At 41.9% G+C, this 16,409-nt stretch overlaps 1 protein-coding gene across 1 annotated transcript in view; it reads left to right on the top strand.

The window, feature by feature from the left end:
- Nucleotides 1-3,528: 3,528 nt before the first annotated feature.
- fig4a (FIG4 phosphoinositide 5-phosphatase a) overlaps nt 3,529-16,409 on the top strand; it is a 78,944-nt gene continuing 66,063 nt past the window's right edge. Inside the window, exons 1-6 of the mRNA XM_084081804.1 lie at nt 3,529-3,900; nt 6,193-6,291; nt 8,440-8,563; nt 13,738-13,894; nt 14,587-14,637; nt 16,181-16,350. Of these exons, the coding sequence (XP_083937930.1) occupies nt 3,838-3,900; nt 6,193-6,291; nt 8,440-8,563; nt 13,738-13,894; nt 14,587-14,637; nt 16,181-16,350 (664 nt within the window). The 5' untranslated portion in view covers nt 3,529-3,837. The remainder of the gene's footprint in view (nt 3,901-6,192; nt 6,292-8,439; nt 8,564-13,737; nt 13,895-14,586; nt 14,638-16,180; nt 16,351-16,409) is intronic.

The following is a 16,409-nucleotide window of genomic DNA, read 5'->3' on the forward strand; positions in this document are numbered from 1 at the left end:
CTGAAACAGGATGTGCCTAGGCCCTTCAATCCAGGATTCCTTGACCTTCACATTGAACCAACATGGATAATACACTCATATGATGTATTCCACAATGAACTGCAGATTTTTCTGATTCTTTCCTCTCAGTCCATGCTTTGACACCCAGAGCCTGAGAAGTCTGTTTGCTGTGGTGAGCCAGCGGCTGTGGTTTACTGGCCCAATATCCAACAGATGCAGCCTTGCAGGAACCACTCTGTCTCCGACTGCACAAACAATTTGATAGCCATAGTGTTGATCAGTCAAGAGATCTTGAATGACCTTGTAAGGCAGCTTGATCAGTGAAGGGCCATCAGAGATACTGGTACATGTTGGATTGATATCCAACTCTGTAGCTGAATCAAGGAGCTTTAGTATTGGTCCAGATCATTTGTTGACAGAGTAGGACCTTCACCAGACCAGGTTTCTGCCCATGTGCAGCTCCAGCTTCCTCATTACTCCAACTTTTACACCACTGTTGACATTTGTTGAGTCTCCTCCAATGGCACACAAGGTCTTATGAAAACCTTTCTCTCTCAGCCAAGCAAAAAGGACCTTAGCAATCTGCACTGCATGTGACTCCTCTTTAGTTGCTGTTTCTGGGGTAAAATGGAACATATAGTTGCTGCCAGGCTCACTGACAACACTATGTTCTTCCCTCATCTTTGCAGGAAAAGATTGGTCACTGCCCTCAGCTTCCATCATTACATTGGTCAGGTCAATCCGTCCATCAAAGAGGATGCAGGACTCACACGCCCCCCCCCCCCCCCCCTCCTTCCTGCACTTCTCCTCAAATTCATCCCCCAGCTCTCTTATCAACTTCTCCTGTGCTATCTTGACCTTGTTTTTATCAATCACTTTTCATAAGGTGTCTTCTGTGATGATTCAATCAGAGCCGCAGTTGCTATTGCTGCAGTTGGCCTGAGCGAATTAATCACAAATTAATACAACATATACAATAATCAACTGCAAATGTATGTAGGTTAGGTTTATCAGAATTGAAACATTTCTTCAGATTTGTGTTTTACACACAAACATCTGTTATTTGAACAGGAATTCTTTGTAAAAAGCCTCCCATCTTAAGTTCTGTCTTCCAGAAGAAAATCGCTAATTAATCAAAGAAATGGACAATAATCAATTGCAAATTGATGTAGGTTAGGTTTATCAGAATTGGAAAATTTCTTCAGATTTGTGTTTTACATGCCAACATCTGTTATTTTTAACAGGAATTCTTTATAAAAGCCTCCCAAAATATTTTTTTCTTCTAGAAGAAAATCGCATATTAATCAAAACATGTACAATAATTAACTGCAAATTGATGTAGGTTAGATTTATCAGAATTGAAAAATGTCTTCAGATTTGTGTTCTACATGCCAAAATCTGTCATTTGAACACCCCTCTTTTTTGATTTTCAAAAAAAAAAAAGTATGGCCCGCCCTAATAGAGACACAGCATAAAAAAGATAGAGGACAGAAATATTAGTACATTTGTAGTTTGTGTGTGTGTGTGTGTGTGTGTGTGTGTGTGTGTGTGTGTGTGTGTGTGTGTGTGTGTGTGTGTGTGTGTGTGTGTGTGTGTGTGTGTGTGTGTACTTCTCCATAACTGAGCGCCCCTAAACTTGATAGAAAATGGATACAGACCAGTACAGAATGTTGGTGAACATTTGAGAGATAATTTGTAAAAAAAGGAAAGTGGCAGGCCGCCCTGTGCGGCCTGAGGTAAGAAAAGTGCCATTTTCAGACAATACTGGACACTGGACAGGAGACGGCTGTTGGCGCCAGCACTTTTGACATACGCACACGTTCAGGGAGACCCCCTCTACAACGCCACACTCTCCGCTAAGCGGGAGAGGTGTATTTGGAAAAGTGACGGGCCGTCCAGTGAGGTCAGGGGTCAGAAAAGGTCCATTTTCAGTGCATAGACTTCACAAATTGGGCGCTGGACACGAGACAGCTATTTGCGGGGGCACGTGTGACATATGCACGCGTTCAGGGAGACCCCCTCTACAACGCCACACTCTCCGCTAAGCCAGAAAAGTGGCGGGCCGTCCAGTGAGGTCAGGGGTCAGAAAAGGTCAATTTTCAGTGCATAGACCTCACGTTGTAGAGGGGGTCTCCCTGAACGCGTGCGTATGTCACACGTGCCCCCACAAATAGCTGTCTCGTGTCCAGCGCCCAATTTGTGAAGTCTATGCACTGAAAATTGACCTTTGGCAGAAAAAAATGGCAGAAAAGGGCACTTTTCTGACCTCTGATCTCACTGGACGGTCCGCCACACTTTTTTTTACACCTCTCACGCTTAGCGGAGAGTGTGGCGTTGTAGAGGCGGTCTCCCCGAACGCGTGTGTATGTCACAAGTGCTGGCATCGGCAGCCGTCACCGGTCCAGTGTCCACTATTGTCTGAAAATGTCAGAAAAGGGCACTTTTCTGACATTCAGAAAAGGGCACTTTTCTGACCTCTGACCTCACTGGACGGCCCGCCACACTTTTTTTTACACCTCTCCCGCTTAGCGGAGAGTGTGGCGTTGTAGAGGGGGTCTCCCTGAACGCGTGTGTATGTCACAAGTGCTGGCATCGGCAGCCGTCTCCGGTCCAGTGTCCACTATTGTCTGAAAATGGCAGAAAAGGGCACTTTTCTGACCTCTGACCTCACTGGACGGCCCGCCACACTTTTTTTTACACCTCTCCCGCTTAGCGGAGAGTGTGGCAGTGTAGTGGGGGTCTCCCCGAACGCGTGTGTATGTCACAAGTGCTGGCATCGGCAGCCGTCTCCAGTCCAGTGTCCACTATTGTCTGAAAATGGCAGAAAAGGGCACTTTTCTGACCTCTGACCTCACTGAACGGCCCGCCACACTTTTTTTTACACCTCTCCCGCTTAGCGGAGAGTGTGGCAGTGTAGTGGGGGTCTCCCCGAACGCGTGTGTATGTCACAAGTGCTGGCATCGGCAGCCGTCTCCAGTCCAGTGTCCACTATTGTCTGAAAATGGCAGAAAAGGGCACTTTTCTGACCTCTGACCTCACTGAACGGCCCGCCACACTTTTTTTTTACACCTCTCCCGCTTAGCGGAGAGTGTGGCAGTGTAGAGGGGGTCTCCCTGAACGCGTGTGTATGTCACAAGTGCTGGCATCGCCAGCCGTCTCCGGTCCAGTGTCCAATTTGTATAGGCTATGCAGAACAGCATTTATCCATTTAGATTTTTAATGTTTTAAAAAACGTTTTTGTTACACAGAAACATAATATGTGTTATATAGCTTCGTTTAAATGCTTAATTTATAGTTTTAATGTGCAAATGAACCGTTTTTCAATGATTTTCAATGGTTTCTTTTTACTCTAGAGGGTACTATATATTATTCTGAAGAGATCGTCAACCGGAAGTTTTATTTCTGCTCCATTATTTCTGCTCACGGAACACAGCTTTGCTTCTTTTGGGCTTGTTTTCCCATACCTGGTTGCTTGTTTCTCTCACAAATCCTGGCAACACTTGCTCATATGACAGTCCGTCACCTGACACAAACAAATGGAGTAACATGTTTCTTACGTCCCTGCTGCCTTATATATAATATAATATATAATAATATAATATTAGCTATATCCCTACATTGGTGAAGCTTCTCATGAAAAACGTCCAAAATAGCCATACTGAAGCTTTGAGTAGCAGCTGGTTTGACACTCTAGAAATGCATGTTATCGGCTAGAGTCTTAAACGTATAGTTAGCTTATAGCTAACACCAAGCTCTGTTGTTCCTTCTGTAACTCTTTTGTTTTGACTGGGTTTGGTCAAATAATAAGTAATAAGTAACAAATAATACATCGCCAGCATGCCTCAGTCAGCGGGTTTCATCAGCGGTGTGCAGAGGATGGTTCTGTACGAAACCAGAGCAGTAAGTTGTTTCATATGATTCACATTATGGTGTTATGTATGGCAGTGGTTCTCAAACTTTTCATCGACACTTATTAGCTCGCGGACCCCCATTTGAAAAGATATGCCAGGGACCCCCCATAAGAGAAGATTTTTTTTACGGCTCTAGCAGTGATTCTCAACCATTTTAATTTCAAGGACCCCCAGTTTGACATGCATTAGGGCTACGGACCCCCATTTAATGGCATTTCTATCACTTGGGCCGCAATGAATTTATATTGTAAAGTCGATGTCAATTTAACTCTGAGTGTACAAATGGAATCAAATGGACCCGTTAGTGTCCATTTGATTCCATTTGTACACTCTCAGAGTTACAGACACATAAGGGTCCATTTGGTGCCTAAGCTATCATTCAGCTGGGGACCCCCTGGAACTCCCTCAAGGACCCCTGGGGGTCCCCGGACCCCACTTTGAGAACCAGTGATGTATGGTAGCATATTGGCCTCCACAACTCCATTAGGAATCATTGTGCTTCTTAATATTATATTAAGAAGCACAATGATTCAGTTTCATATTGCCTTTGTATTGTTGGTTTCTTGATGCACAAAGTTGCACATTGCACAAGTCCCAACTCCTAATTGTTGTATAACACTTTATGTTGCGAATAGCAAATTATGTTTGACATGATGCAAGGCATGCATGCATTATCTGGATGCTTTAAAACGCCCCTCCTTCCCCATTACATTACAAAATGACATACAAAATACGAATAGTGCAATAAATGCTTGTGATCATCATGTGATCATGTGATTTGAAGCAGTACATTGAGAGGAAGAATTATGAAGAACTTGAATTCTGAATGGCTGACTTTAAACACTAGATGGCAGTACAACAGAGCTTGATGTTTTGCTGTTTGCTGTTGATGTGGTAAAAGACAGGAACACCAGAGAGAGGAAAACAAATCTTGGGTTATCATTCCCCCACTACTGTTTCCTCTAGGATCCCTTTCACGCCTTGTGTCCAGTGATTCTCAACCGTTATCCTTTCAAGTTCATGGACCCCCCCGTTTAATGATCTGATTTTTTTTAATCTCTTGGACCCCACCCTAACCTATAAGAACATTTTTATAGTTTGACAGGAATTGATCCGATATTGTCTGTCATTTGGTCCAGAATTCCTATACTGTACAGTAGAGTTAACAGTTAAACTCTGATAAAAATAAAAACTGTACATGACATGTAATAATGGTGAATAGTATTAACTATCAGTCATTTAGCTGGGGGACCTCATGTTGACAATCACTGGTCTAGATTGTTCTGGGCCAAAGTGTAGTTGTCGGCAGTGTGTGGAATAGGACAACATGGCACACAGTGTATCAATATCAAAACATGATGTTCCATTCTGGACACTGTGGCTCCATGGTGGATAGAAAACCTAGTGTGAGGAAAATGGAAAACTGGAAAACTGGAAGAAAAAGAAATTTAAAAAATATATGTATCTTCCACAGCACACTACTGTATAGATTGCAGCCTAGCAAATGGACTATATAAAGGCTTGTCGTACATCATTGATCCCATCATTTGCAGTTTCAAGAAAGGGTTAAAGAATTCAAATGGCTGTATCGGCACAAGGAGTTCTCCTTGAGTGTAACACGGTGAATAGAAAGTCTCGCACCACAATGTGGAATAAAATAATGACCTGCAAGAAGTGACATCCTTAAGATGGGCAAGGCACAAGATGTTCCTAAAATCCTCAGTGTTAAAGATGTATAGTGTGCTAACCTTTCTTTTACTGAATGTCATGTTAAAATTAATCTTAGGACATGAAAATTACATAGTACAGCTTTTATGTATGAACCAAATGAACCAATTTGGTTTAATTTGGTTCCTTTTGTGCTCTCTCTGAGTTAAATTAACACTGAGGGTTTTGCAGTGTAGGACCTGGCTGAAAAGCTCATTTTAAATTTACCTAATTTGCCAGAGGTGTTCTTTCATATCAGCCTACCTTGTACCAAAAGATAATGGCCATTAACCACACAATACCGCCTTCATATAATTGTATATTCATTGTATATCATCACTGTTGGGCAGAAAACTCGATATTTCATCTTTTAAATGTTTTTTTTTTCATAACTGGATCTCTGATAATGACATCAAAGAAAAGTACCCGCACACTATCTGGAACACTATTAATCAACAGATGAATTCATGCAGATGAATAGAAACGATATGACGATTATGCCAAAGAATTGATGTCATGTGGTAATTGTGACAGTGACAGGCCTAACATGCTTTAAACGTGTTGACTTTTACAGAGGTATTTTCTGGTGGGGAGCAATCAGGCCCAGACCAAACACCGCGTCCTCAAGATTGACCGCACCGAACCCAAGGACCTGGTGATAATTGATGACAAGGTGAGTGACCCACGTGCTGATTTCCCGCCACAGCACAGTGTAAAACTGTGTGTAATGTACACTCTTATGTAATACAGTAGGCAAGCGCCTGGGGAAAACTTGTACTATCATTCACTCTGGCCGGCCCAATATAATGTACATGACAGCTTAGCTGATGAGTGCTTTTCTCCCTCTCCACTGCTCATTACCACAATCTGTGAACCGGGACTTGATTTGTTGTTCTCATTGTGGGTGATTATGATTATTATGGGTTTGTTATTATAAAGTATCCATTACAGTATATCCATCAGCCTGTTCCTGTAAATATTATAGACCCAGAGAGGGCATGCAATTTCTTTCATTTGACTGGCTTTTCTATGAACAGTGCCTGAGAATGTGTTAAAGAGCCAGATGTGATTAGTTTTGGCTGAAAAAGCAATACCATAGTTTTATTTTCTCCTCGTTCATGTGCAAAGAAAATTGTGTCATATTACTATAATACTGTACTGAATCCTGGGCCAAAGCTTATTCCAAAAACACAGCTATGTAAAACACAAAAAACAATAAAGGAAATCTTTGTACATACAGTACGCACAATATTTGTTATTAAGTATAGCTGGTTCTTTTAGTTGGTTTGGTGTAATTGCAGTTAATAGTTTTTCTCTGTTGTTGTAATAGCCCAGCAATGATAATGTGACTGTAGCTCTGCAATTTTGCAGGATTTGAGGAGCAGTTGATTGCCTAAATGAAGAAGATCAATTCAAATTCCAGGCTAATTCTGAAATGTTTGCGTTCCCTAAGTTCTGTGACCAGCAATAACTCCGCTATTTAAAAATGTGCACTGAATCTTTTGTCTTCATTCGTTTTAGTTTTTGTCTCCGCCAGGCCGAAAGGCATGGCGAGAGAGTATGTTTTGCACCCTATGTTTTGCACCCGTTTTGCACCCTGTCTGCCCGTCCGTGTGTCCGTCCGTCCGTCCGTCCGTCCGTCCATGTGTGTGTCCGTCTGTGAACAGGCACCGTTGGCTTAATCGCAGCGAAACTGTGCACACACACTCCCTGGATGCCAATTCAGAACCTTTGCCCCAAAGTTTTCACATGGGCCTGTTATAGCGCCACCAGGAGGCCGCTTTTTGCGAAACACATTTTTTGACAGTACTCCTACAGATTTTGGCCAAACGTCACGCGAATCGGTACACAGTATCTCTATAGTCATTACACAAAACACGTCTTTCAGATTTTTCATATTCCATCCTGATTGGCTAAAAATGGCTTCCAAAGTTTGCAGGAGTGCTCCGTTTTGAACAAAATGCCTGAAATCATGAACACAGCTTGCAATTTCCGTGAAATTTTGCACGCACATTCCCACTGAGGAAGAAATACCACATGAACATTTTCAAATCAGCCTCATGGTGGCGCTATAACATGCCGATTACTGTTTTTACCCATAACTGCACCGATCTGTGTAAAACTTTGTATGTGCACTCCCTAGAGATCAGGGAAAAACCTTTGCCCTGCATTTTTCACATCTGCCTTTTATAGCGCCACCAGGAGGCCGACTTATATAAAACACATTCTTTGATATTACTCCTTCACATTTTATCCAAATTTCACGCAAATCGGTACACATGATCTCTATAGTCATGTGATCAAGACGGATCTGTTAGATTTCTCATATTCCATCCTGATTGGCTAAGATTGACATCTAAAGTTTGCAGGAGTGGGCCGTTTTTAACAAAATGTAAATCATGAACGCAGCGTCCAATTGCGGTGAAACTTTGCACGCACATTTGCACTACGTTTTCAATATTGCCCTATTATAGCGCCAGCAGGAGGCCAACTTATATAAAACTCATTTATTCATATTACTCCTTCAGATTTTATCCAAACATCACGCAAATCGGTACACATGATCTCTATAGTCAACTGATCAAGACGGATCCGCCTGATTTTTCACATTCCAGCCTGATTGGCGAATTCCGAACATTGCTGCCCCACACTATCCTACCTGACCTGGCGGAGACCTGTGCTCCAAGGAGCACTTTTTCTAGTTTTATTTAGTTTAGTTCTGTTTGGTTTGGTTTGGTTTGCTTGCATATATACTGTATGTTATTTTGTGCGTGTTTCTTTGACTATCGACTTATCTGTCTGTCTCTGTACCGTTATCCAGCATGTATACAGCCAGCAGGAGGTCAGAGAGTTGCTGGGACGCCTTGATCTGGGCAACCGCACCAAGATTGGCCAGAAGGGGTCATCAGGCCTGTCCAGGGCTGTCTCAGCCTATGGCATTGTGGGTAAGATGAATCCCTCCACTCTCCGTTCACCTCTTCGTCACTATAGGACAGGGGTCTTCAAGGTTTTTCAGGCCGAGGACCCCTTAGCTGAGAGAGAGATGAAGCAGGGACCCCCCACTTCATATTGTATAAAATTCTGTTGCCGATTAAACTTTTTCATAGATTTCATGGAAAGCTTCATAGACTTGTTTGACAGCACTATCAATGTGTAGGGTTGTGTTGGATTCATGACAAAGTGTATTTTCAGACAGTTCACCACTACCCTCAATACTTAGAAAACTTGTTCTTCTTGGTCTGCTCTTTTTCCCCTACCACCAAACCTCTTTACAGAAAATAGCCCATCTACAAGCTCACAACGCCTCTTGCTGCAAGGCATTGTGAGCTTGCAGATCTGCTATTTTTGGCTAATGTTCCCCTCAGAATAGGGAGGCTAGGGTTCAAGTGGTTAATGTAAAAAAAAAAGTTCCTATCACACAAAGATTTGGTGGCCCCCCTGTAGTAACTTTGAGGACCCCTTAAGGGTCCCGGACCCCCTGTAGAAGACCCCTGCTATAGGAAGTAAAGATAACTGTACTGGGATGCGTTGATGGTGAGGAGAGGAGACAGGAGCTTGGGATTCTGTTAATAGAACTAAAATATTAATAGGATCAAGTATACAGTTATGTAGAGTATAGTCATGCAGAGCATGTAGTCGCATACGGTATGGTCATAATAATTTACATCAAAGGAGATGATGCGTGCATGTCCAATCTCTTCATCCAGGTGCTGGACAAACAAAAATAGAAATAAAGTCTGGTATCTCAGCTCCAATGAATTGTTTATTGCAGTTCTCAACGTTTCGATCTTCATTAAGATGGATCTTGTCCTGATGAAATACTAACTGATTAATATCTGCAGAGATGGTATTCTATTTCCTTCCTGTGAGTAAGAACAAGCATGGCAAGCTGAGTGTCATGTAGTATTTAAGCTCCATGTCTTCTGAAGAATAGCGAATGTGCCCGTTAGCGCTCGGCTTTTGACTCTGTCTGACCCACCTAATTATTGTTGTGTTACATCTTATAATTAGGTTTTTCATAATCTGTTGTGCTATCATCAGTGGTGACAGACTTTGTTTAAGCTAAAGGTGTCACAGGTGGTCTTCATGAACTGTGTCATCTCAGCCATCAGTAGGACCGCAATAGTCATGACCTTTTGGCTCGCTAGTCAGTAAAGGCATTACAAAACATGTAGTTTTTCATTGTCCTAATTGCTTTCTTAATGACATTTCTATTTTCTATCATTATTCTTTTGGATCCCTATTTTCTGGCATTTTCAAAAGGGTCTTGTTGATCTCGCTGGCTGAGATGCCAGCCTGTGAGTTCAGGGTCACAGAGAGAGATGTCACAAAGGAAATGTCAAAAGGCAAAATTTGATAATACAGACCTCTCCCGTCTCTCTCTTTCTCTCTCTATTACTCTCTCTCTGCTGCCCTTTCAATTCTGCCGAGTCTAATACGGTGCTGTTTTTGCTTTTCGATGCAAAAGGTATAAAATCCACGGTTACCATCTTTTTTTCTCCTGTGGGGCAGAGCAATTGCAACCTTTGAACACGATAGTACCCCACTAACCCCGGTGGTGTAAGAGAATAGTGAATGTTACATGCTTTGCATCACCACTGACCTACATACATTGACTGCAAACATGAACTGTAAACATAATGCCTGGGACTGGGTCAATGACGATTTCACAAATTATGGTTACGTGTTTTGACTTTCTTGCCTAACCAGATGGGTGGAGTTGAATTCAGTAGTACAGTTTGGATAATGCTAGTTCAACTGTCATTTGTCTCTTACTTTTTGAAAAATGCATGTTAAATGACTTAAACTTTCTGGCACTCACTGACCTACAGTTGGCAAACCACAGCTGTTCCATGTGCAGTTTTCATACAGGAAAAATGTTTTAGTAGTTGGATGAAAGATAGAATAAACACTATTTATGGCTGCACACACTATGTTATTAGCGTGACGACGGCTCAATCACATTAGTAGTCAATCGAGTAAGTCAACCAATCAATGACATTGAAATGTTATTGCTGCGTGTGTGAGAAGTAAATTATGTGCTGTTAACTAGTACTGTATCTTTTAGGAGTCAGTAATATGCTATGCAAGGTGAAATTGTTAAATGTAGAAGACAAGTGGAAACACATCCCTGTATTGATGAGGTTCTGGTTATCACAGCAGTGTCTAATGGAGATATTTATCCCTATACACAGTCATGTTATTGGAGAACAGAGGCTGCTAGAAAACTGCATATTAGCCTTTATTTAAAGATGGAGTGGCACCCTATCTTTATTTAGCTGTCAGTTACAATTAATTTATAGTCTGCTTTTAACATTATTCAGCAAGCACTAGCTGGTCTTAAACTGTCTCTAAATGTAGGCAAGACAAAGTATATGATGTTCTCAAACAAAAAAAAAAGTCTCATCATAGTATCAAGTATTTAGGGGTTTGGCTAGATGAGGAGTCAGACTTTTCTTTAAAAACCCATATAGCAAATCTAGCAAAGAAAATCAAACCTAAAATCGTCTTGCTCTACCGAAATAGATCATGCTTCTCAAAAGAAAACAGAAATAGGGTCGTTCAAGCTACACTCATGCCAATATTTGATTATGGAGATATTTTGTGCATGCCTGAGACAGTACTTTAAAGCCCTTGGATGCAAGTTATCACAGTGCACAGTTATTACAGGAGAAAGTTTAAGAACTCATCACTGTACATTGTACACCTCAGTAAGATGGTCTGCCTTGGCTCTTAGAAGGAAGCAACATCAACTGGGCAAACTACCCCTGTATTTGACAGAACTGTTAGAACTCAATACATCAAGTCATGGTACCAGATCTCAAGATAAGGTTATGCTGAAGGTGCCTACAACTACCGGTAGTACTAAGCTGGGAGATACAGACTTCAGTGTGTATGCTTCATACAGTATATATGGAACGAATGTCAAGAAAAGTTGAAGTTAGATGTCCTTGTTTCTTTTGCTATACATTGAAAAAGAGACCCTGGTCAATCAATTTAATAACAATAGTTAAAAGCATATCGACCACAGCCTAAGGGAATGCAATGCTCCCCCTACATCCAAGAACTCACTCATTATTCTTTGGAGGCGGGCGACTGAATATCATCCCAATACAACAAAATATAGATGTTGCATAATGTTACAAAAGAAGCCATCAAGATATTACATTCATTGTAAATTGCAACGCAATTCCACACTATTTTGTGTGGCACAAGCAGCTAGGCAAATTATATAGACCATAGTAAATATCGACTTTCATTTCAATGACTCTTATCTAGAGTCCAAATGGAGCCTCTTCTCTACTAAACAAACTGTACAGACTGGCTCCAAGTCAATGTTTGTTTGTTTCATTTAGCCTTGGGGCATTTGCAATGATGTTTTAATGATTTTCATAAGCATTGGCTGACATACCGTTCATGCGTATAGTTTGTGTATATTTGCTACATTTTCTAGTCCTTTTCCCTGTAAAGATTGGAATGATGAAAGACCACTTAAACCTTATATACTTGGTTGGCCGGGGAAATTGTGCCCATGACTCTTAATGGACTTTTAGATGAATCTTAGAAACTATATAATAAAAGCAATGTGTATGGCAGTGTCTTAGTCTTGCATTATGTGTGGGACAGTCACAGGCCTGGGATTTCTTCATTTTATGGGCAAGGCCACTTGGCCTTTTGTGGTGTTTCTTTCTGTTTCTTGAGGGCATTAATGCCAGGGCATGAATGCCAGCAAATTAAACAATGAGTAAGGCCACAGAAAGAATTAAATTGATACATTTTTCAATACAAATGACTAATATTTGTACAAACTACTGAGTCAAAAGTAGTTTTTAGTTGAAAAATGTTCAATGAGGGCACCTTGGTTTTTATATGCCAATTCAACCCCATGTCCAAGCTGAACACCATCTCCATCCTTACCCTAACTTTACCCACACCAAAACCATGCCTAAACGTAACCATACTAACAGTACCCAGGGCTCCAGAGTGCACCCATTTTGGGCACACACATGCACCCAGAAATCTGTCCAGTCAGTGCACCTAAACATTTTAATTGGTCACACCTTACATTTAGTGTGTGTGTGTGTGTGTGTGTGTGTGTGTGTGTGTGTGTGTGTGTGTGTGTGTGTGTGTGTGTGTGTGTGTGTGTGTGTGTGTGTGTGTGTGTGTGTGTGTGTGTGTGTGTGTGTGTGTGTGTGTGTGTGTGTGTGTGTGTGTGTGTGTGTGTGTGTTTGAATCATAACCTTTGATTGACTGATGATAAAACATAAATAACACAAGGAATTAACAATGGGACTCAGATTGCGGAGACATTTGAATGCCGGGAATCTATTTAGAATTGAATGTGCCTGCAGGATCATGAGAACGGAGACATGTTTGCGCACATACTGTAAACATAACACAGTATGGTTCTTCGGCCCATCATGTTGTGTAGGCTAAAACCATCCGTCTTATTTAGCCTACACCAGGGACGTGCTGGCCACTGGGAAATTCGGGAAAATTCCAGAACGGCCGCGCAATTTACGGGCCGCCAGACGGCCCGTTTTGCTCCCGTTTTAGGATTATTACGGTAATTCCCGGGTCGCGCGGCCCAATTATTAGTTACGTTACTGTTGGGCTGTGACGTTTTTCAGCAGTGGCGTAATTTACATAGGGTTGCTGGGTTACAACGCCCCCCCCCCCCTCCGTTGACAAAACCAAACCCCCCCCCAATCAGTTTGGAATATGAAAAATCAAATGGATCTGTCTTGATCACTTGACTAGAGATAATGTGTACCGATTTGATGTTTGGACAAAATTTGTAATACATGAGTAATACATAAAAAAATGTTTAGCAGAAATCGCCCCCCTGGTGCTGCTATAATAGGGCAATGTTAAAAGGGTGGTATTCTTTCCTCAACATAGTGCGAATGTGCGTGCAAAGTTTCACCGCAATCGGACGCTGCATTCATGATTTGTGTCATTTTGTTAAAAACGGGCCACTCCTGCAAACTTTTGATGTCAATTTTAGCCAATCAGGATGGAATATTTTGAAATTAATTGATTGATTTAACCTAATACATTTGGCATGTTCTCCATGTTTTTAGAAACTACACTAGCTGTTTCTTTTTTTCCCCGACAGGTTTTGTACGTTTCCTTGAGGGGTACTACATCGTGCTGATCACCAAGCGGCGAAAGATGGCTGACATCGGTGGCCACTCGATCTACAAAATTGAAGACACCAGCATGATCTATATCCCCAATGACTCTGTTCGAGTATCACACCCTGACGAGGCGAGGTACACTCTGTCTTCCAACACTCCCCTGTTACTTGATTAGTAAAGTTTCACTTCAAGAGTATTGTCAGAATGTATTGAAAGGATAGCCCCTTGTATGGGCTTAAATCAATGCCCATACCCTTGAGATGCACCATCTCATTTTCAAGGGGGTCCTACTTACTGTATCTACCGGGTCTGTGGCAGGCGGGTAGCTACTATGCCCATATCGCCTTGTGCAAATCGCAATCACAATTATGGACATGCGGATTGTGAATGACGTCACAGAGTTTCTGTACTGCAGCTAGAGTGCTTTGTTATGGAGGGAATCTTAAGTACACCATGTCCGCTCATGTCACAGAACCTGTCTGACCTACAAACCCATTGACATGCATCCAGCCAGTCAGTCTGTGGTTTTAAAATACTGAGTAGTAATTGGCTGTGAGTGAGCAATTGCAACACTCAAATGAACAATTAGCAATAACATAATTAAACCCATTACGTACGTGTGTGTGTGTGTGTGTGTGTGTGTGTGTGTGTGTGTGTTTGAATTGTATATTGTATTTAGTGCAGTTATTTCTGTATCTTTTGAAGTGGCCTTCCCAGCATTTCAACAATGTCCTCCCACGCCAAAGTCCTTATTTGGGTGAATAAATAAGTGTGATTGTCACAATTTAAATGTGTGTTTGACAGAGTATTATTTGGTTCTCCCACAGATATGTACGGATCTTTCAGAATGTGGACCTGTCCAGCAACTTCTATTTCAGGTAAGCCAGGCTAGACCCAAGGAAGCTATAGTAAAATGTCCAACCTTGTATGATTTTTAACAGAGAGAAGATAGTTTACATTGAACATATAGGCCCTCATTTATCAATCTAACATAGAAACCAGCCAGAGATCATCTCATGACAGGGTTCAAGAGTTATTTATGACATGTTTGTATGTCGTCAATCACAGTGTGAGAATGGTTGGGTGTTGATGTGACGGCAACAAAAAAAAAACTATTGTCATTTTAATACCACAGCCCTAAAAATTTGCAGTTTCGAAGCTTACGACATTCAGAAGCAGAATAGGGCCAAAACCAGAAACCTCTCCAACATTGAGATAGATATTTTAATGTTTCAATTCCAATCAAACCAACTTATCCTACTTAACTTAAAGCAGCACTGACTAACTTTTTTTTTAATGAATAAAATGTTATTTTGTCCAATCTGTATGGTGGAGTATGTTAATACAATATAACTTATACAATTGGGGTGGTTGTATTTTGTCTCCCTGCTCTTCTATTGAGACATTTAGATCCTTTTATACATTACTACTAACATATTCAGCCGGTATTCCAAGCAGCTTAAGATAATTGTTAAGGATTAGTTGCTAATTACAACCATTGTTGTGAATTGAGTATTACTCAGTCCGGCTTTTTCCAAAAATAATCGACAACTTGCACATTTGGAAACGGACAGGGGGTCCACTTTAAGGATAATTCCTTTTAACAGGTCGTTCATGAAAGTCCTTGCGGTCTTGTTTCCAATGAGAACCTGTGAGCAATTAGTTAAGAGTCTTGCTCAGGGACAAATTTCATTTCATCGACACATATGCTGACATGGCCTGGAATCGAACCTGGGGCAACCAGGGCCTCTGGCTCCCTAGGCGGGCTCGCTAACCACTCAGCTATGGCCGCCCCCACTCCAGACACGCAATACAACTTAGACATTGTCGTTAAATGCCATTACACAAGTAAAATCCTCAGTGCTAATTTACCCATTTGTAACTCTTGAGAGCATACAGATGTAACCAAATGGACTCGCGAGGGAAGAAAAAAAAAAGAGGACGCTCTGCTTGCAAATTCCGCCGATTTTCGGCGTTTTTTTTCTCTCACATCGTTTGGTGAAGCCCCCAAGGTTGGTGCCCTGTGCTGCACTGCTTTTATCCGCCAGATTGGGACGTTCGCGGCATATTTTGCACCATCACGGTGCGTTCATCATCGGTGACGAGTGCCTCTAAACAGCCGCTGCTGGCTGCGTGCACGCAGCGAGGCGATGCGAGACATTCACACAATCACGTGCAGCATGTGTCCTCGATCTCCAGGCTTTTATTTTTTATTTTTGCTAAAAAATAAAAGCTTGGAAATTCCTGTCCCAGCTGTTGGTACGCAAAAGCGCCTCGCGTCGTCTGATGTGGTGCTCATTTTTTATTTTGGGTGCGCATGCGCACCTGCGCACCAGTTATGTGCACCCCTGCTTATAGGGTCCATTTGGTTAATTGAACACTGAGGATTTTACTCTTGTACATGTACCATGGTTCCCACAGCTATAGCTATGACCTGAGCCACTCGCTGCAGTACAACCTGACTCTGCTGCAGAGACCATGTGAGCCGCCGGAAACACCAACGGTTGAGGAAGAGGAGGAGGAGGTTCATGACACACACAACAAGCAGGACAGCTTTGACATCTTTGAGGATGAAGGCCTCCCCACACATGGTCAGCTGAACCTTTAACGAACCCCACACAGATACCATTGTTTACGATAAAAGCAGAAT

The sequence above is a fragment of the Gymnoscopelus microlampas genome, assembly GCF_963454915.1.
Source record: "Gymnoscopelus microlampas genome assembly, chromosome: 16".
Taxonomy (NCBI): domain Eukaryota; kingdom Metazoa; phylum Chordata; class Actinopteri; order Myctophiformes; family Myctophidae; genus Gymnoscopelus; species Gymnoscopelus microlampas.